General features: G+C 36.6%; 1 protein-coding gene across 1 annotated transcript in view; it reads right to left on the bottom strand.

Moving 5' to 3' along the window:
* LOC132707058 (discoidin domain-containing receptor tyrosine kinase B-like) overlaps nucleotides 1-22,850 on the bottom strand; it is a 210,254-nt gene that overhangs the window by 35,601 nt on the left and 151,803 nt on the right. Inside the window, exons 5-7 of the mRNA XM_060678712.1 lie at nucleotides 15,831-15,978; nucleotides 1,617-1,787; nucleotides 1,218-1,351 (exon numbers count right to left, since the gene is read on the bottom strand). Of these exons, the coding sequence (XP_060534695.1) occupies nucleotides 1,218-1,351; nucleotides 1,617-1,787; nucleotides 15,831-15,978 (453 nt within the window). The remainder of the gene's footprint in view (nucleotides 1-1,217; nucleotides 1,352-1,616; nucleotides 1,788-15,830; nucleotides 15,979-22,850) is intronic.

Consider the following 22,850-nt stretch of genomic DNA (forward strand, 5'->3'; position numbering starts at 1 on the left):
AAGCAATTCTACACGGTGTACATATTATAGAAACGTACGTTTCTAAGATGGAGGTTTAATTTTGATTTCTATTTCTTCTGAATAAAATTTTGGAAAAATATGGATTTTTAGATGGAAATTGGTAACTGCAGTTTCTTAACAGTTTGTCATTTTATATCATGGTTGCTGTGTACAAATTAATGAAACTGATCGCTTACGAACGAATCTCTCTGTCAAATATTAGAAACCGATTTAAAAACGCCCTGTGTAGTAGTTGACTATGTAGAGTAGTTCGCAATGAATGCATCAAGGAGCAACCCTAATTAAAATAATAAAAATAATGATATCTCTTATTATGCAAAAGTCACTCATTAATTATGCAATAATAATTTAACACGCTGTGTCTCATTAATCAACGATATTTTACTAAAACGTAATTGATTCAGTATCATTTTATTCGTACATCAATAGAAAAAATTCCTTTTTTACCTTATATTATTATTCTCATTTTATTCCTTGCGGATATTATGCTTATGTTATTCTCAGCAAGCGACTTCTTTCCTTATCTCTCTGGCGCTACTGTTTATTACAGAGAAAATAAAGAGGAACAGGTGTCCTTCACTGTAAGGTTCAAACCCTTCATATCTTCTTTATATCTTTATGATTAAGGGTGGCTCCATCATTAGGAACTTAAAATTGCAGCAAAAATTGGTATGCGATTTAACGAAAAAGAACAATGTCGCATCAGACATTAGCGACTATCGCAAATTAGGGTTTTCCGAATATCTAGCGCCAGACGATGGGGTATCTAACATCAGCAAGTCCATTAATCATGAAGAACGCGACTGATTCTAAACTGGGTTAAATATTTCCTTTTAGCTCCGGTAAATAATCAGACTCGACTCAATTCGGGGACTTAATCAATTTTATAGTTGCGAAGTTTTTCGAAAGCAAACTCCCGTATTACGGGAACCTAATTGGTAACTTGTTAAACTGTAGAATCTAGGACATTTGTTTAAAACTTGTTTGCATAAGTTAAAAGTCCCAGGGTGCGACCGCGCCGCGAACTTTGATTGCCCCAACGGAATTGGCGGAAAAATCTCCATCCCCAAAACTTAGATTAACGATGCTTCCGCGTATTTTTACTCAAGAGCAAATTTGTATTCCGAACTTTGCACCTCTCGTATCGAATAAGATCGGTAGGAGGGATTTAGGTAAGTATTAGGTAAGAAACTTACCTGGACGTTCCTTCCGAAAAAATTGTTGGTGTACAGATGTACCGCGCTGAAATTTCTAACCTGATCGAATTCAAAAACCAGTTCGACGTAATCGGACTCGAAAGAATCGTTTTTCCATGACACCCAACCGTTCCCTGAAAGGTCAGTTGATTTCCTAAAGTTTGTATTACGAAGACTTCACACCAACGTTTCCCAATATGTATAGTGTTTTGTTTTTTAATTATTATTAATCAGTAAATAGTTTTTTTTGGTATTTTCATTTTTTTGCCTTCAAAAGAAATTTGAACACATTTGCAATTCCTCATATACATGAACGTGTTATGGCAGTATAAGAAACTAGGTGTGTGTCTACTGAAAATCAGATAACGCAAGTACGGGAGAGGAAGCTTTGCTACTTACCCTTGCCGTAGCCTATATCCACGCGAAAATTATCAAGGCCAACTTCTCCGTCAACCAAACGTCCGAGACCTTTGAAAAGCATTCCTTGAGAACGGTGTCCATCGTAGTTGCTATCATACAGTCCCTGGGAGACTTCGGAACTCGCAGGAACGCTATAGGAGATGATCCCTCCTGTAACGGAATACGGTAACATTAGGAAATAGTTCCAAAACGACCGCTATGGGCATCGAGTCGAATACATTATTTAACTCGATAAAATTCATAACTCTGTGGGATACGATGCGCATTTGTTGGTAGATACATATTTGCTTAAGTGCTTTTGTCCTGTAGCTTACAATACAATAATAATAATGCACTTTTATTTTCAAACCCGCACCAGAATGGTTTTACGAAGGCCTCCAACTTGTGTTATATTTGTAAATAACAAACATACAAGGGATTCAGAGTGACATAATGTTGATTTGGACCTGTTTATACGTACCCTCTCAAAAAAAAAGTAATAGCAATAAATTCTTCAATTAAATATTTCGACAGTCAAATAAATAGGCTCATGGGGTTAATTTTAGGACTTTCAAATATAGCAACTTGCTAGATACAGGTGATTTTACATCTTGGCCATAAAAGTATGCTGTCGCTTATATAGAAGATTACTTTCTCTCCGATCTCTTTATTTCCGGCACCCGGCGAATTACAGAATTTGACGCGAAGTTGTCAGATTTAATCTGGAACTCTCCGGGTAAGTCGGGTAGTGTGCGAAACCGTACCCCTTGTTTATTAAATATTTCGCAGTTCCTTATTGTCTGATCCGTCCATTAAAACAATTATAACGAACGCCGGCATCTTTAATAATACATAAACCTAATTTGATGCCACGTTGCCGACGAGCTGTATATAGGGCGCCAAAAACAAAATGTTTTAGATTTATCAGCCCAGTTAAATTCCACTTGCAATATAATTTAATCACATCTGGTTTGCAAATTTATGCCGTATAGACTTCGATCATATTTAAAACATGCTCGGTTTATAAATTATAAACTCCCTTAAAGTCAATAAATATCCTTAAGTTGTAAAGGAAATCCACTAAAGAAAATTAACCCTCGGTGCCGGAAACGAACGTAACAAATTAAACCCCGAATTAACTTAAAATTGTCTCACGTTTTCTAGAGTAAAACACGAACCGGGCCAGATTCTAATTAGTTCAAGAAGTGTCCAGATGTTCCATTCGAATACCCGAAGATTCATTGAAGTGGACACCGTAATTGTTACCACGTCGAAGCTTATTAACAAAATCCGCAAACTTGAATCGAGTTCGTGGACCGGACGACATCTGGCCCACTCCTCAGTTCCTTAGTTATCCAGGCCGGTTCCGTTGTTGTATCCGACCTTCCGCATCTTTAATTTTATTTCGACCAAGTTAAATCCGAGAAGCTCCTTGGTACGAAAAGGCCACAATATTTTTGGCCCAAACAAGTTATTTATGAAAGTGTGATGCTTTCTTAACAAACAACCAAAGTCCTCAAATCATAATTTCTATAAATAAACCAGCCCGATAAAACTTAAATGCGTTTTAATTTTTAACTGGTGAAAACCGTTATTACACCGGATGTTCCGGGGTAATTGACAATTCGTAAAGTGAAAATCACAATAACCCATAATTAGACGACGAAATCCTTGACGAAAATAGGTTTATGAAATGTAAAATTAATCCATCAGATAATTTGTTTGAACTGGAATTACTGCCATGCAAGTAAATAAATATCATAAACCATTTTTTAATCGGATCAACGAATTCGTCAGGCTTGTCGTGTATAGCTGCAAACGTATTACATCGGTCAGTTTGAGTAATGATTCACTAAAGCTCGTGAACTATTTTAACCCCATTATCAATTACTGTCCGAGTGCGGGGTCAGACATGCCTGCAAGGACGATGCAAATAGGCTGGTTCTCCGAGCAAATTAAGGATGCTTAATGCATGTCTCTGTTTACGGTATCGAGACCGTGTTTTAATAAGGATTATTTGGGACATAGATACATACGGTTTACCTAGAATTATGATATTTGTTAAATCCAGGGGTCCGTTTCGGATTCGGTTATTATTAAAACTTATGAAATTGCCACTACAATGTCCACTAATATTAATTAGAATAATAATTATTATTAATGTATTTTACCCCATAAAGGTAAAAGAAGACCTATCACGTATTAAAAGTAGGGTGAATCTCCTGTAGTATGCTTAATCTTAAACTTAAGATGAAATAAATTAATGTTCAAAAGTTAAGAGAACTTGAAAAGAGAGATAAACTCATTTCGATGAAAAATCGGAGATTTAAAGTATTTTGTAGGTCATGACGACGTCAGGCTAATACCTCTATGGAAAGATTTGGTAACCTGACGACGCATTTGTGACTATGAGACAACATCATTCCGATTAAAAACAAGATTGCTTTCGAAAAATCGTCGCTGGATGGGGCAAAAGAAAGAGCTTCGCGGTTGCTTGTGGTAAAGGGGCGCATTGTTTTTCTATCGTGCTCCTGCGTATCACTTTCAAGCTTCGAACTTCAAAGTTACAGCAAACTTTGTTAAATATTAAAATTTGTACAAATCAAATTTTTAGCAGTCTTTCATTTATCCTCAATAATTTACCAACAAAAACTGAAATTTTTGCCCATAACCAACACACACTGTATATGATTTAAACAATGTTCGAAATAGAGGTTATAGCCCTGGATCTCCCACTTTTCCTGGTATATGATTTTTTTTCAATGGAGTAAGTGGTTTTCAAGAAAATACTTGTTTTCTGAAACCATGCGGTACGTGGTAGTAGTAAAAGATTTTCATTTGGATTTTTTCAAATATCTCAAACAGCGTATACGGTAGACGAAAACCGTGAATACAAAAGTTGCATTTTGATTTAATAATTTAATAGCAAAAAGAACAATTTTCAGGAACTATGAGATGATTGTCTATAATTGAAAAACCCTGTATATAATGGAAAAAATGCCAGAAATTAAAGTTATGATCCCCGGTCTTCCGCATATCTTGGTTTATAAATTTTGCCGATCGGTCAAAATATACCAAAAAAAAATTAAAAAAAAATACTCTGCGAGATTTGAGTAAGTTCTTTTTCAACAGATGGAATGTGAACTTCCACCCTTCTGCCAAATCTGATATCGATAGCTGCAAATTTAAGACACCCGTTAATTTTTGAATATATCACTTAATATCTTGAACACCCTGTAAAACAGATAAAAATCTTAAATAAAAAGTTTTAGTTGTTTATGCGGGCTATATCGTCATGTAAAACGGACTGACTGACAGCAGTCTCTCAGTTATAAGGACGCATTTTTCAGTTTTTTGAATTTGCGGCGCACCCTGTACATTTTTGCAAGAAATTTCAGGAATAAAATTTTATGAAGCCGAATCTTATGCGTCTTCACATTCAAGAAATTTTTCTGTCGCGTAAACCATTTTCGAGAAATGATTTTTTTCTTGGGCCTCTGCAAAAGCAGTTTTTATTTTTTTTTAAATACTTCCCGACCCCCCAACCTCCCCAACTTCAATAGGTTCCGTTAGGGGATCAAGCGCTATTCGTCTGCCAAATTTGAAGTAGATAGCTTCAATTTTCTGACGTGTTTCATAGCAACGTCCAAAAAACAGTCGAAAATCGAAAAAAAAAGATGGACGCCGAAAATTGAACGCAGCCATTTTGACATATCTTAAGTTTGAAGCATGTAGCTCAAACCGTTCGGAAGTTATTGTAGAAAAACGGAAAATTTGACTTATTTTAAATTAAATGCCAGGCAGCTAAACGAGTTAATATATTATGATATAAATGTATATTGGTTAGTATAAGTTGCTTCAATAAAAAAAAAACAAAAATTAAGATGCCTACTTTATTTCAAAATAGTAAAAAAAATAAAATAAGAACTCTTTGGTTAACAAAACATAAACTCTAGAATACATAATAAAAAAAAATGTATACAAAAAAAAAGAAGAAGAACTGACAACGCAAGCAAAATGCAAGTAAAAAAACGTCATTTCAGCAAAGCCAGCAAAAGGCTCTTAAAGGGGTTTCATTGTCAAGTTTCGAGTCTTCGAAGAAAGAATCTGGTTCTTATTTCGCAGCATCGCCGTCCTGGATATTCCCAATTAATTCGATATCCATTTCAGCCCGCTGCAAAAGCGGAACTGGCCTAGAATCGTAGCCAAATTTGTCATTTTCTTCTAAATTTAAGGTAGACTGAATTGCAACAAGTTTTTGTACCTTATTTTGTGTCAGTCTATTTCTTTTTTTAGTATGAATAACGTGCAAAGACCAGTTTCTTTCTGACGAAGCGGACGATGGAGGTCCATTTAAAATTCTCGAAGCAATTGGCATAAGTGGCTGCGAGGTACACACAACCCCTGCCACCATATATCTGGATGGGTACTGCTCGCAGATTCCCATAGAGAATTCCTACTAGAAAATCCCGTTTCAGTTCTGGAGTGGGCTAAATTTGCCATTACTTTTCATGTATTTAAACTGACATTTGCGAAATAAAATCAATAGCCAATATAACTTGGTCTTCATTTAATTGCTTCCGTTTTTAAAACGGGAATCAAGAAGATTTGCTCCAAATTGAATAGGTTTACAACAAAATTCGAAGCGCTCTTTTACACATTTTAATAGGTTTTCTCTAGTCAGGCAGGGCAGGCCATCAGTATTTGCGGGACTACCATATATTGCATCTTCTATCAACTTAAAAACAAAAGGCACTTCTGATAATATCAATCGGATTCAATCAGATTTGTTTCGCGGAAATGTGTAGGGGATTCGCCGGTAAACAAGTTGTCAGTGTTGTTACACTGCACTTATTTTTAAAAATATGTTTGAAAATAATTGTTTTGAACAATATCTAACCCGTAAACCTCCCTAGATATTAAAATGCTTTTGGATTTCGTTTCCAACACAAATTCAATTTTTCCCAAATTTTCAAAACGTAATCGAAAACCCCGCGACGTTCATCTTTCGGTCTCGAGAGGTCTCAATATGCCGCCGGTGTCGTAACAATTGACTGGTCCGCATCTATGATTTATCAATAGAGTCCCGCATTGCAACTGGCGCGCGTGGTGGGAGTTTTCCCCCCGGCGCGCCCCAGTTCGGGAACCGTATTTCGGAAAAAAGGCGACCTAGGGTTTATTCGTGTGCACTTAAATCTCCGCGAGACGTGTCCGACGGATTTAAAATCCGCACGGAGGCGAATCGGGAACGAGTTTTATTTTGTGTTTCCAATCGGAAAGGTTTAGAGGAATTATAAACGTGGACGGCCGTACGTAGTCTTTTGTTCGTGCCCTTCGTCCAATCAAAGACGAAAATTGGAAACGCGGACCAGATTTAAGATTTTCAAAAATACACAATGTCTAAATTTGGCGATCTACGTAATGCAGTTCGAAACGATTCATTTATGATGATCAATCAATGATCTTTGGTATTTATTAATGATTTACGTGTTTCCATAATAGATTTATCAATATTTAAGGCTATCTATACCTATTTGTCAATGATTTGTGCTTTTTTGGAGTAATTCAGGGGTGATTGGTTATTATTCATTACCAATTTGTAATGATTTTTCGTGATTTGTAAATAATTGACGATGATCTGTCGATTATTTACGATTATCAACAATGATATCAGGTTATTTTTAAGAATCTTTTGTAGTAATTTATAAATGATTTCGTTTTGATACCTATCATTGTCTTATTATCAATGAACCAACTAGGGTGATACGATGAACTTCAAAACTCCTAGACAATATTTTTATAAGTAATTTGCAGTTGGTTAAAAACTGTGGTGTAATTAATACAGATTTCATTTTAGATCATAGACTAGTTTTAAGTGAGTTATATTTGGAGTCGACCGAGTCGTACGAGTTGTTATTTATATTTTATTTTTCAGATGTTGTACCCGTCAAGGATATAATGTCTATTTTTTTTGTAATTTATTTAAAAGAAAATACTTAAATAAAAGGATTTTGGGTTTGAAAAAATTGTTGTTTTTTTTAATACCCGTGTAGTCGTGTGGGGTTGCTAGTCCCCCATCGGGCGCCTCCCCAGGTGGCGGATAGGGGGATGCCTCCCAGATATGGGTGGTACTGGGGAAATGAAATACCCAGGGCGGACCAAAACTAGCATGACACAGGGCAGTAGCTGTGGCATTACTGGTTTGGAGGCTATTGAAGAATGACTTCTCTAAGGACCCAAAGTCAGATACCTACAGGCGATAATCACATAAAGATTTACTCGGCTGTAACACTACGCCACAGAAAGGAGAGGGACCCTACTGTGCGAATATGTATCCCTAGAAAACTCATCATGGACTCTAACTCGAAGACATATGGTAAGACGCCATGCGACCCGATTGGCAATCGGCGCTCGAGCCCCAGGACTACGAGTGTGAAATTGGTTACTGGCTATAGGAGAGTAGGTGACCAGGCATCCTATAGAAAATATGCGACTGGAAAACAGAAATCAAAACCGACAATGCACAGGATATGCACATGGAATGTGCAAGGTATGAACAAAATCGGTAAACTGGCCATCATCGAGAAAACACTCACCAATGTCCCCATTACCGGAATATCAGAAACTCACTGGAAAAATAGTGGACACTACACAACTGAGTATGGCAATCTTTTGATATGCTCTGGAAACGAAAACCACAGCAGTAACGGTGTGGCCTTTCTGATACATAAGAACTTTAAGGAATCTATTTTGGGATACGAAGCTATCAACGATCGAATAATTACCCTGAAAGTGCAAGCAAAACCGGTCAACCTAAACCTCATGCAAATCTATGCCCCCACATCGACATGCCCTCAAAATGAAATAGACAACTTTTATGGTATACTCTCGAACACAATAACCAGAATGCCTAACAGAGAGCCTTTAATCGTACTGGGCGATTTCAATGCGAAGATTGGCGAAACGAAGACCGATACACATCTACGAACGGTAGTAGGAAAATATGGCATAGGAGAAAGAAATGAACGTGGTCAAATGCTTATCGAATTCTGCGCGGAAAACGAACTATACATATCTAATTCCCATTTCCAACATCATATTAGAAAAATATATACCTGGAGATCTCCTGATGGACATACACGCAATCAGATTGACTACGTTCTTATCAAGAGAAGATGGAAAAGTTCTATTAGAGATGTGAAGACCTATCCTGGCCTGGATTGTGGAAGTGACCATAATGCTCTGGTCGCGGAAATCTGTCTCAGACTGCAGCGCAACAAACGCCGTCCTCCAAAAACCAACCCATGGTACAATGGGAAAAACGAGATCTTTCAAAATGCAGTCAAAGATAATCTTGACAAAATATCGCAAGAAAAAATCAACCAAATGAACTCCGATGAACTCTGGACAGAAATGAAACACTCTATTGAGCTCGCTGCCGAATCTGTAAAACCTGATAAAAACCAACCAAGGAAACCATGGATAACACAAAGCACCTGGGAAATGATCTCCGAGCGAAACAACTTAAAAATCAAAGGACTGCAGGAGAACGAAGCCCAAGAGACATATGGAGAACTGAGCAAAGCCATTAACAGAAGGCTTAGGATTGACAAAAATGCGTACATTGCTTCAGTATGTGAGGATATCGAAAAACATGCAAACCAAAACCAACCACGGGATCTATTCCAAAAAGTGAAGATGCTCTCAAGAACCTTCCAACTACAGTACCTTCCAATTAAAAATACCACCGGTGTAAGATTGACCACGACACCTGAAATTGTAGAAAGATGGCGTCAATATTGCGAGAATCTTATGGCCGCTGAAGAGATGGACCTACCAGAGAGCCTGTCACTTGAAGCTCGGGTACGTGAACCACAAATTCTGAGAGACGAAGTTGAAACAGCTCTTAAAAAACTTAAGGACAGAAAAGCGCCAGGCTCAGATAATATTGTAGCGGAAATGTTAAAATGCACTGGAGGCAAAGGTATTACCTTGCTGCACCAAATCTGTCAAAAGGTATGGGAAACGGGAAAATGGCCAGAAGAATGGACGAAATCTGTATATATCCCATTACACAAAAAAGGCCCAAAAGACGACTGCAGTAATTATAGAACAATTGCTTTAATAAACCACGCAAGCAAAGTGCTACTGTACATCATACAAGGAAGGCTCAAAAATTACCTCCTCCCCAATATACCCCCAGAACAAGCAGGTTTTATGCCAGGACGAGGAACAAGAGATCAAATTCTAAATGTGAGACAGATGGTGGAGAAGCTCTTTGAATACAATGTCTCTGCTATGTTATGCTTTTTGGATTATAGCAAGGCCTTCGACACGGTGCACTGGAATAAAATGTGGTACGTTTTAAAAGAAATGGGAGCCCCCGACCATCTAACCTACCTTATTAAACAGCTATATGACAACAACCTAGCCCAAATAAAAATAGGAAACGAATACTCAGGAAATTTTAGAGTTGGAAAAGGCGTAAGGCAGGGATGTATTCTCTCCCCCATACTCTTCAACATTTATGGAGAATGGATAATGAGGAAGGCGTTGGGGAACTGGAAGGGTGGCGTATCTATTGGAGGGAAAAAGATATCAAACCTTCGATACGCAGACGACACTATCGCAGTGGCTAAAACCGAACAAGAAATGTGTGTACTATTACAACGAATCGAGCAAGTAAGCCTGGAGTGCGGACTGCGACTAAATAGATCTAAATGCCACCTGATGATAATAGACCGGGCAGGAACAATTCCTTTACCACTGCAGCAAATCCATGACATAGAAGTTAAAGAAGAGGTTATTTATCTGGGCACGAAGATAACAAATAGAGGTGGTTCAGAACAAGAGATTAAAAGAAGAATTGGGATGGCAAAGGAGGCTTTGGGAAGGCTGGTTAAAATCTGGAAAGACCACCGTATCCGCAAGGAAACTAAAACAAGACTTGTGAAATCTTTAGTGTTCCCCATTGCAGAGTATGGCTCGGAATCCTGGACCATAAATGCTGCATCTCGAAGAAGAATTGAGGCGTTTGAAATGATATGCTACCGAAGAATGCTGAGAATACCCTGGACAGCATACCGCACCAACGCATCCATCTTAAGAGAACTAAAAGTACGGGAAAATGAGAGATTATTACCAACAATACAACGACGTATGCTTAAATTCTTCGGTCATGTAATACGAAAGGACGGTATGGAAAAACTCATGATACAGGGGAAGGTTGATGGAAAAAGGGCAAGAGGAAGGTCACCAGTGAGATATATAGATCAAATAAAGGAGCTCACACAAATGTCGGTCTCACAAGTGATGCGTACTGTAGAGGACAGAGAAGCTTGGCGAAGGGTCACTACACAACATCCATGAACGAGTCACGACGTCCGAAAACGGACAACGACTGAAGAGAGAGAGAGTAGTCTGAAATAAGGACCATATGTAAAAGTAGAAATGAAGTTGTGGATGAGGTCATTTGGAAATCTTTAATTGGGTTAACAGAACCATGCATATTTCAATTTAAATTATCTGACTATATTGCAGATACAGATACAGAGAGCACGAATTCCTTGGGGATTTGCAAAGTATTAACTTGGACAGTGTTTATTATGTTAATAACATAGACGAAAAGATTAAGTGTTTAAGCAGTAATATTGTAGCCCTTTTTGACATTCATGTCCCAGGTAAAACAGTTAGCCTGAGCAAACCCTTTGCGCCATGGCTTACGGATGCAGTAAAGCAGATAAGAAACGAGAGAGATAGAGCAAAAAGAACAAAACTGTTGAAAACTGGAATAGATACAAAAGTCTACGTAACTATGCTCTGTCATCTCTCAGATATGAAAAAACTGCTGTCTAAAATCAAATGCTGTGGTATACTTCTTCATCCAGCGTCAATGGTCTTGGACCAATTAGCCTACCTGTGCTTAGTAAGGTGTTGGAGAAGGTTGTTTATCAGCAAGTCCTTTCGTATACAACTAATCATCATATAATTCCATCATTCATCCAAAACATAGCAGGCTTCCTGCTTTACTACATATCAATGATCTACTAATAAAAATATTAGATAAAAATATTTTAAGAATACTGGTATTATTTGACCCTTCAAAGGCATTCGATTGCGTGAATCATGAGTTATTGAGCGCTAAACTAAAGCACTTAGGTTTCACCGATCGATCTGTATCTTTTTTCCAGTCGTATTGAAATAATAGGCAGCAGTTCCTTAGGACGAATATAGGTACATCAGATTTGGGTAATCTTACTTCGGTTGTACCACAGAGTTCAATTCTTGGAACTCTGTTGTATCTCCTTTACGCATTTGATATGTCTATGGATCCATCCATCCAGCTGTTACACACATTTGACTCAGCTAAGTATGATAACTTCGAAGTTAATCTTAATTTGGATCTTAAAAGACTTTTTCAGTATAGTAAAAAACACAATCTTAAGCTAAATTCTAAAAGAACACTAATTATGCTATTTGCTCGCCCTAGAAGCTATAATTTTTTGCGTGATCAAATTAAGAGTAATAATGGATGATCAATTGAGATATAGTGTCCATGTATCCTTTCTAAAGTTATATACTACCTTCCATTATACTATCCATTATTAACCGTTGCTGATAAATCCAGATTAGAAAAAATCCAGAATGGCTGTGCACGATTCGTATATGCTTTGAGAAAGTTTAATAATTTAAATTAAATTAAATATATGTTTCAATTTTTACTGGCAATTGTATTTAAGGTCATGAAATATTCTTTACCAACGTATTATCATTATTATTATTATTATTATTATTATTATTATTATTATTATTGCTATTATTATTATTATTATTATTATTATTATTATTATTATTATTATTATTATTATTATTATTATTATTATTATTATTATTATTATTATTATTATTAATTATTATTCAGTGTGTCGAAGTGAATGGAGGATTCAGTAGTTCTAGCTTGCCGGTATCGTTTGGAGTGCCGCAGGGCTCAGTGCTCGGGCTCCTGCTGTTCATAGTTTACATCAAAGATTTGCCTTCCCACATACCATGTAAAACTATGCTCTACGCGGATGATACAATTCTTTTATCCCGAGTTAGGAACCCATATGAACTTAGTATTGATAGTGTGGCCAATAAGACTGGAGCGCGTGGATGGTTCGGGTCGAACTCCTTAACGAACAATCTTATTTTCTCTTGTAGCAAGGTGCACAATTTAAACAATGCTCCGGTTAAGGTACTTGGAGTCTGGATCGATCGTACTCTTTCTTGGAAAGATTACATTGAACACCTTTGCCACAAACTGTCAAGTCAATTGTTTCTAATTAGATACTTAAACAAGTCACTCATTCCTATCATGTCAAGACTTGCTTATTTCGGATTCTTCCATTCTGACTTAGCGTTCGCTATTGTTTTGTGTGGTGGTTCCGTGGTTCCCACAAGGCTTTCCTTATGCAAACAAGAGCGATACGTGTGATTGCGAATGCAAAACCTCGTGATCACTGCCGCCCGCTCTTCTCAAAGCTTAATATTTTGACCTTACCATCACTATTTATTTACTATACAGTCACTCGCATACATGAGCTAAAGGACGATATGCCTAAGCACTGCGATCGCACAATCACTACACCAGGGGATCTGAATTATTTGTCCAGGGCCATTCTAGGCTGCGCACATCCGAGTTAAATAAATTGTACATTAATTACTACAATGTTCTTTCAACCGTTGTTAAGGATCTGCCATTCACTAAATTTTGTAAGATAATAAAACAATTTCTATTGGAAAACGCATTCTATACTGCAGATGAGTACATCGGTGTTGCGCCACGAGTGTCTCCATAATACTAACTGGGAATTTATTTATTTACTTTTTTTTTACCTAATTTTTGTTTCAATGTTTGGTGTTTGCCTTTCTGATAATTATGTCGCTCTCTATGAATGTTATTAAAATGTGTTTGGTATTGTGTTAATTCATTTACATTCACACATGTGACTTGCCATTTGTTGTTCTTGTAATGTATTTAATGGCCAATAAAGTCTAAAGTCTATTATTATTATTAATTTAATAAATAAATACTCTTACACTGATCAATCAATCATCAATCATCTACCACTATTAACAGCGATGATTTGTCGATGACTGATAGTGACTTGATAATCTATGATAATTTATTAATGACTTACGGTTATTTATAATGGATTTATCTATTATTTATTTACTTTCATTTACAGTAATTGGTCAATGAAATGCGTTTTTCTTAAATTTATAGGTGAGTTCTAGATTTGTAGGTGATTGACATGATTGACGATGATTTATCAATTGTTTAAGATTATTATCAATATTGTAAGGTACAATGACTGAAAATAGATCATTGCAATAATTTGTAGTGTTTTATTAAATATTTACGAGGACGTAGTGATTTTTTAATGAGTGACAGTGATTTATCCAATGAATTATGAATATTTGTAGCAACCTATTTATTTATTTATGTTTATTTATTAAAGATTTACTATTATTTCAAATGGAGACTCTTCTCAAATGTCAACATTACGTGATTTATTCGAATTGAAAGCTGAAGTCGGTATATTTCTGACTCACTGGACGTTCCCAATTTAAAAATATAAGGATCTGAACACTTCGGTGTACTTTAAGGAAAAGGTCTCAAAATTTAAAAATAACAACACTATCGACTTCTTCGTTACTGCCGATGGACTAAAACTTTATATTTTTAATGTTATTTATTTTCAACAAAAATCAAGATAGCCTGTTGGCTCACACTTTTCGCATAAAATAATGGTTCAAATTTGAAAATACAAAATATGAACTGTTACATGGTATTCCACAGGGCTTATAGTATCAGATACAGGCTACTGCGGACAAAAGCAGATTTAATAGTGTCCACACACACTCGATTTTCAGACAGAGTAGTCAGAAAAAACAAAATATTTGAGTTCCTAAATAAAATAGTTCTTGTTGCTGGTGAACTACAGGGTGGAATGGTTTAAAAGTGGCGATAAATTTAGAAATCGCAAAATTTTGTATTACTACTTTGTGAGGGTTTTTGCATTTCTAAAAAACTTTTATTAGTAACCAGATTTTTCTTTGATTTTATTCATTTGCCCTTTATTTAACAGTGCTTTGCGAGTTATTATATGAAGATAAGGCTACTGCCCGACTCGCGACAGGTAAAATATTCCGCATCGAATGAAAAAGGACGCGAGTTCTAGCATCAAATTACCCGCACGGGGCGAAATAAAACATTTTACCGCCTCAAAATAATCCGCAGACATATTAGTACGATTATTATAATTGGTGGCAACAACGCCGACAACAAAAGGATGGCGCAGTCGGCGGTAAATTGGGTAATTTTCCGGGCAGCTGCGAAAGTATAACTTCTTACTCCAAAGTTTGCCGCCCCCGCCCTTTGAAGTATGCAATTTCTAATTTTCGCCGGAGAAGTTTTCCGGGGCCGAAAGGTTTAACTAGTTTTTAAACGTTCGCGCGGGATAATTTGTAAAGATAACAAATTTTTCCCGAACGCTTTTAATGGAAACCACTTAAGCGATATTAAAAGTCTTCGAGCAGGTTGAAGTGGATTTCTTCGGAATCCGCCGCTTTGAATCGGACGGACGAAAACAGAAAATTTAATTTAGATAATATTTTCAGTTGGCCCTTTCGGTGGCCCTTCTTTTATCCAGAATATATCGAGCACGTTTTTTTCAGCGACTAGACATGTTAGCCGACAAAATTTTCTGAAAAATCCCCATTCAAAAAAGGACATGAATGTATTTTTGATATTAAATACTTCAGTTAATATATGAAAGTCCCTTCGAGTTGGTCGGACCATTCCCATTCTATCCAGAGCTCCATTACTTAATAGTCACGCATTCTGAGCCTTTTATTTACTATCCCAAAAGATTGTCAGAAACTGTCAAGAGGACATATCCATTTTAGGATGTCAATATAAGGTAATAGTGATATGGACACCAGGGGGGCATCAATAGTTTCACAGCCTATAAAGCAATCATATTTAATATTGTTATGGCATACTCTCGATTAATTACTGTCTTTTTCTGTGGTGTAATTTTTCGGTCTACAATAAATGATCATAAATTTGAAAATCAGATAAAGGATGTCGGTTAATAATGACTAAAGAAAATAAATGACTGCCTCACCTTTGTTACGAAATGATAGTGGGCGAAAACATACAAAACTTACCCGTGTAAGGGCAACCGGTAAGCTCCATTCTTAAACACACGGTCCGCCTATGAATGCTGTAAGGCAGGAGTCTTATCTTGCTCGCGAATATGGTAGGCATCAGACGGTGACTCTCCACTGACGCTGTGTCGCTGTTGCCTCTTAAAATCTGAAAAGAAAAGGAGAATAAAAATAGCGGGGATGGACTTCGGTCTAATCTCTCTCTAGGTCACTAAAATACACTTTTTCTTCCATCGATTTGATCCATTCTCTCCGATACTGAGTTAATACATAATAAAAACTGACCAAGTGCATGAACAAACACTAAGCAAGAAATTAACGAAAGCGTCTTAAATAGTCACCGTTTTTTTTCAAATTGAATGTTTTTGACAAATGACGGTATAGATTTCAAATGTTTCTTGTATTACCTATTCTAATTCTCTCTGTTGCTCTGTATTTTCTTTTGCTTTATTCTCTATTGAAGCTACCCATATAGGAAACTATATGCATTGCAGATAGAGAGTTGTGAACTGATATACATTCCAAATATTTTAGATAAACCAAATTCATATTTATATTTAATCCAACAGAAAAAAGTTGTAGAGTACAAATAGAAATTTATCAATTTTGCCGATTTTCCGACAAGACGCCCCAATTTTTTACTAGTACATCAAATTTGAAACAGAACATCTCTTTTTTGCATATTTATATTCTTCATAAAAACCAATATAATTTTATTTTTAATTATTTAATTTTTAACATGTCAATATTGGTAGTGGTAAACCTTGTGCAACTTTTTTGACTGCTAATATCAGAAATAATTTTTAGTTCACCTCTGATAATATAACTTTGGAAGTTTTAGGCATTATGCATTTGAAATTAGGCATTTAAAGATACGGTTTAAAGATACAATCCCATTAAAATTTTGAACTACGTATTACGTACCATACTAGAGAGAAATAAATAATAACAAATACAATAAGTTTAAGAAAATAAATTATACAAGTCGACGAAAATTGGGTTCCATTGTTATGGAATATAGGGTGATTCCAGACGAGTGTTTTAAGTCCTGAAGAAGTAACAAGATTTCTTCCGAAAAATCATTAGTGGGCAGGGCAAGTTCCTAACGCGTAACGTGAAGCAGCTTTGTATTTCAAAAGGCAGCCGCTTCGCGATTTCTTTTCCTATAGTGCTCCTGCGGACCACTACGGAACTTTCACAAAATCGATGTCATTTCACGTTTCCCGGTCCAAGAATTTTTCCAAAAGAGTAACCGCTTAAAATAAAAGTTATATTACCGAATCTTCCGCTTCTCCTGGTTTAAGAAAGTTGCCGATCGGGTTAATAGTTTCCGAGAATTTTTTTTTCTGGGAGACAAAATAATCCAAAAAAAAAGTCAAATTAAAAAGAAAATACCTCGCGATATTTCATGGCTCCCAATTTCAACAGTTTCATTGTGTATGTGGACTTCTAATTTTCTGCTAAATTTAAAGTTGATAGCTGCAAATTTAACACATTTGTTGCAGTTCCTAATATAGCACGGAATATCTTGAACACCCTGTGCAATAAGTGAAAAGTTATAGCTGCCCATACGTGCTATATAATTATGTGAAAGAAACTGACAACTGAAGCACCGCCTTGTAGTTATCGTCAATTACCATTATAAGGCGGCCCCAATTTTTATTTTTGAGAATTCCGGCCATATATATTTCTGAAAATTATAAAAACTAAATGTTTATAGCATTCGATCTCTCGGATCTTCACGTTCAAGACATTTTTGAATTATATAAACAATTTTCGAGAATTGATTTTTTTTTCAACCTTCGAAAACGAGATTTTTAGATTTGATTCTGAGTATTTTTTAATGGCGTATGTGTCTCGTGTGGTTTTAAAAAGGAGCCAAATTTGAGTACTTTAGCTTAAACTGTTTCGCATTTTTAAGGAGCATCGACAGAGAGAAGAGAATAGAGGACGGAAGGGCAAAATAATTTTTTTTTTCGACGCTGATCATTTGCGTAACAATGGAAGTCCACTAGGACCTACCATTGCTAAGCGCGTATACTTCCGAAAAATTCGATTTCGTCGATTTTTCGAATGTAACAAAGGGAGCAGACGGAATGAAACTGTTTTGCTTTTAACATCGTGTTAAAAATGAGAAAAATCAAGGGCAGCAGTATGCAGGATACGCTTTCGCATGATATAATGAACTCCCCACCACTCTCGGTCGAACTACAACCGCGTCGAGCTCATCCAAATCCCCGCGAAATTGAATCTTCGCGACTGAAGCGGCTTCCGAACGACTCCCCCGCAGATTTTTGCATTTTTATGGAAGACCGCCGTCACTTTATCGTCGCGAAATAAATTATGCGCGTCTAAAACAAAAATAGGGTCACGCCAACTCTGATGTAACTTCGCCCGAAATGTTTTGTATCAATCGGTAACATCCGCCGAGCGGCTTTCATGTCGGCAGACCTAAAAAGCCACGAAATTCGGGCTACAAGGGGACGGGGAAATAATACATCCCCATCATCCACCCAACCCCAAAGTTCGAGCGGATGGAATTTATTTTAAAGAGTTCAATCTGGTTGAAGGCACGAAACTGTTAAGTCAGTGTCTTGGGCACGAAATTAGACGGATCGCTTGGTTAAAAATATTTATTTAGTATTTAAGCAGTCGAATTTAAAAAACTTTAGACGAAAAATTTTGTTGGTTAAAGGACAAAATTAAGAATCCAAATCGAGCTTCGGCCGAAACGGCATAAATCAGGGAGTTTATGCAAGATCGGGCAACGTCGAACGTAATTATAACTGCTTCTTTAAGCGTCGTATGCTGCGTTATGCGTATTACAATAACAATAAAACAACAACCTATAATAAGAAGACTAAGTTTAATCGCCTTAAAAATAAAACAGCGTTCAAATTTATAAAATTACCAGAACTATACTGAAACACTGAATGCCATGTTAGTAAATAATTGCTAGTTAAAATTGAATTTTAATTGAAATATTTCTCCTGATATAACATCAAACGTTCTTAAACCATAAACAAATTGGGCACAGATATTCTGGATTTTTCAAAATCCGATTTTAACAATTGATAGTTTTGGTAAGCTTGGAAGACGAGAAAACTTTAGAAATGATGTGTGAGACTGAATCCATGTTATGTCGAATTCCGTATGATATATCAAATATTTATCGGGTTTCGTATAACTGCCGGGTTCATCCTTATTATATTATCTGTGTTATCGATTCTTAATAAAAAGTTGTAGTAGTTGTTTGGTGATTCCTGTATCAGGTCGAGTTTCTGCAGTGTTTGTCATAATGGTTCTCACCGTTGCCTTATAAATTCTTGATTTAGTTTCCACTTTGATATTTTTGTTTCGCCATATCGTGCCATTGAGACATCCTGCTATTCGTGTTGCTTGTTGATTTCTATGCCTAAATACTTAATTTCATTTCATGCTGTATAATATTCCCTTTAACTTCCAGTTTGCATGGTGCTTTTGATGTCGTCATAGATTTAGTTTTCTGAGTTGATATTATCATATTAAGTGATTTGGTAGTGCCGTTAAATCGATGTAATAGACGCTGTAAATCGTCTTCATTTTCGGCAACTAATACGGCTTTGTCGGCATAACACAGAATACTAATTTCCTGATCGCCCATTCTGTATCCATTTAGTAAGCGTACACTTCTTATTATTTAATCCATAATGATGGTGACTAGGGGAGTTATCTTGTCGGAAACCTCGACTTATATTTATTGATGCGGTCAGAACCCCGTTAATTTTGGTTCGAATTTGATTCGCTTCATATATGTTTTCTATGGCTTTGATGAGGTTGTGTGGGATTTGCGTATTGTAGCGCGTCTCTTCGCTGCACACGGTCGAACGCTTTTTCTAAATACTAAATACTGGTTTGTGGTATTGATTTTTCAGTTATCTCTTATGACAAAAACGGAGCCTGTACATGATCTGCCTGATCTGAATCCCCGTTGGTCGTCCGCTAAGGATGTTAAGTCATTAATTTTGTTTGTTATCACTTTTGTTGTAAGTTTCAATATGATGCATAACAGATTTATACCTCCGTAATTTGAAAGCAGTTTTTTATTTCTTCTTTTAAACATCAGTGCTCATTCGTCATTCATCGGGTATCTTGTGTTGGTAAAACATTTTTTGAACTGCTGTGTGTAGTTCGATTGGAATCTCATCTTGCCCTGGACTCTTCCTGTTCTTTAGCTTTCTGAAAGCTGTATTTATATCGAATGTCTCAATCTGTCCGTTGTCGTTTGTCACTATCTCAGGTGTGTTTAGTTCAACCTCAATTTCTTCTGATTTGTATAGTTATGAAAAATAATTATCTCCAGTTTCTCTTGCTATATGATTTGTTCCAACTTATTCGTCGATCTCTTTTCTTTGAGTTTCAATAAATCAATCAAATCACTTTCCGTTTTGAGAAAATTTCCCAATGTTGGGTTTTTATTTGTCTTACTAGTGTTACTCGTGTTTGTAGGTGAGGATCTCATTTTTTTTCTTTACATTTATAGGCAGAACCAAGGGGTTTTTATTTATTCCACCGTTATTATTCCTTTTTATAGTCCGGTCTTTGAGTTTCTCCCAGGAGGTGTTTATGCTTTTTTCCGCTTTTATTGGGTTTACTTGAATTTTTCTATTAATTTTTCCTCGCATAGTTGTTTGATCGACAAATCCCATAGCTTATAACAGTTTATAAAAAAAAGGCATTGCAAAAGCAAATTGGAGAAAACTAAAACATTTCTTGAACATGAATCTGAATTTTGGATAACAAAATGTGGGGCTTACCCCGCTTTCTTTCACAACATCAAACGTGTTCTAATACTCTACATGATCAAATTTCATTCTACAAGTAGCAATTACTCCGCCTCACCTATCATACGGCTGGGGGCCTAACGAGTAAAAACATGTAAAAATTGGGATTGGAAATTACGCCCCATCGTTTGATCTAATTGCCTCAATGTACGGTAACGGCAATCTACACCGTCGCACCCGGAGCGCCATCTCTATTCCGAAAAAAAGAGTAGTATAAAAAGGAACACAACGAGCGGGTCATTCCCGATGCGGCACCCGCAACGCACATAAACAAATTACATCCAGATAAGGAACGAACTATAAACCGTACCCTAAAGTGTGTTAAACTGTCATATGGCGCCGTATTGCCCGCCGGGCGTCGACCAATAAAAAGCTCCGATAAAACCGCGTTATGAATGAACGGCGCTCCCGACCAGCCTTATAAAGAAGCGACAAAAAAAGCGCAGCGAAACTATCCGCGGAAAACCCACTTAATGTTGCGATTAAAATAAAACGACGTCGTTTATAGAGGGCGCAGTTTGCAATCGGATTTGTGCTGAGTCGTCTCTGCATAGATTGCGATTATCTTTGTACCAGACCACAGGAGCTGCATCGTACGAGGGAAAGTCAATAATTATATGCAAGACAACATAGATAGTCTAGATTCCTCATCAATTTAAAGTTAATGTGTGCATTTGGTGTTTGAGGTTGCATTCTCCGCTATACTTGTCTATCAGTGTTCTCAGGTTTTCTGCCTTGGTGATGCATTTCGTCAGGGACTTTCTGTCGGGCTAGTGGATAGCCCCACTAATGGTAGGCACTGTAGACTTCCCCTATTTAACCGGTGTTGGTTGTGCTTCTTGCCGATTGACGAAAAATGAAGAATATTTCTGGTGGTCATATCGGCTACTCTTTTCGGTCCCCTCCAGGCCAGTGTTGAGGAGTCCACGATGTTAACATAAATAAAGCCTCTTGGCATCTGTCTATTCGTAAGAATATTGATTTTTTCTGTATAAATTGCGGTTGAATTGGTACATACCTAGGCCGATGTTTATCTCAGCCTTTTTTTTTTCAGGGAATTGGATGTGACACCCTTTACGAACGCCCACTAAAGCACTAGCTGTCAATCTCTATTGCATTCCATATACCTATGTCCCTCGTCTAATCATAGTATTTTCTATACACTGTTAAATAGGTTAATATTTTTTAAATAGGCCAATGTGTGTAATCTGTTCCTTCTTCAAGCTGCCTTCAAAAATCGGTTTTATTTTATGTTGTTGTCTTTGCAAACATTGAACACACTGATACAAATATACAATTAACAATTAACTAATTTACAAATTTACCTCAGACATATCACACTAAGATGTTTGTTGATAAGGATTGTGTGTCCTGACTTCTAAAAGCTCTCATCCCTTCAAGTCTGGGTAGATCTGTGCGATGTGGCTGAAGTTGGATTTGGATTTGGATTCGGATATGCGATTATTACAGCGAACCAGTTCGTTATTTACCTTAAAAACGTATTTCCGTTCGCATCACCCCAAACAATAATTTAATTATTATTTCGAAATCTCGAAAAAATATGACGTTGTCACAGATATTCAACCAGAATATTGGAGAGCCACTTTGGAGAGCTGCAAAGTGATGTATCGCTCAACCACCTTGAAACCGCCGAGAACTACCCCCAATAATGAAATGCCCTAAAATTCATTTTATTTATTTAGCAATCTCAAAAAATCTGACGTTGTCCCAGGCATTCAATTATGGCATTGAAGAGCAACTTAGGAGAGCTTCAAAATGATGTATTACTCAACTACCGGGAAGATGTCAAACCACCCCCAATAATAAAATTCGTCAATATCAAAGTGGGGAATTTGTTTTTGACTCAAAATTTACCTGCTAAGCCACAACTTGCTTAATTTTATTTTTCAATTTTATTTTCATATTTATATAGCCGTTCATTAAAAGTTTGCTGGGACGACATTTGTGCACAAATTGGAGCTTCTGGGATTAATACCAGCTGCATATTATGTTTCATAATATAATAGGGGACTAACTTCTGTATTTGATTCCGTTTAGACAAACAGGAGAGGAAAAGAACAATATTCAATCGTTTCCGGATTAGGAGCAATATTGATGCTGGTTGTACATTTTTTTTCAAATATTTCAAAAACCTTTTGAAAATTAACTTAAAATTAACCATAACAATAAAAAATAC

Source organism: Cylas formicarius, unplaced genomic scaffold (genome assembly GCF_029955315.1).
Source record: "Cylas formicarius isolate icCylForm1 unplaced genomic scaffold, icCylForm1.1 PGA_scaffold_9__14_contigs__length_23061073, whole genome shotgun sequence".
Lineage (NCBI taxonomy): Eukaryota > Metazoa > Arthropoda > Insecta > Coleoptera > Brentidae > Cylas > Cylas formicarius.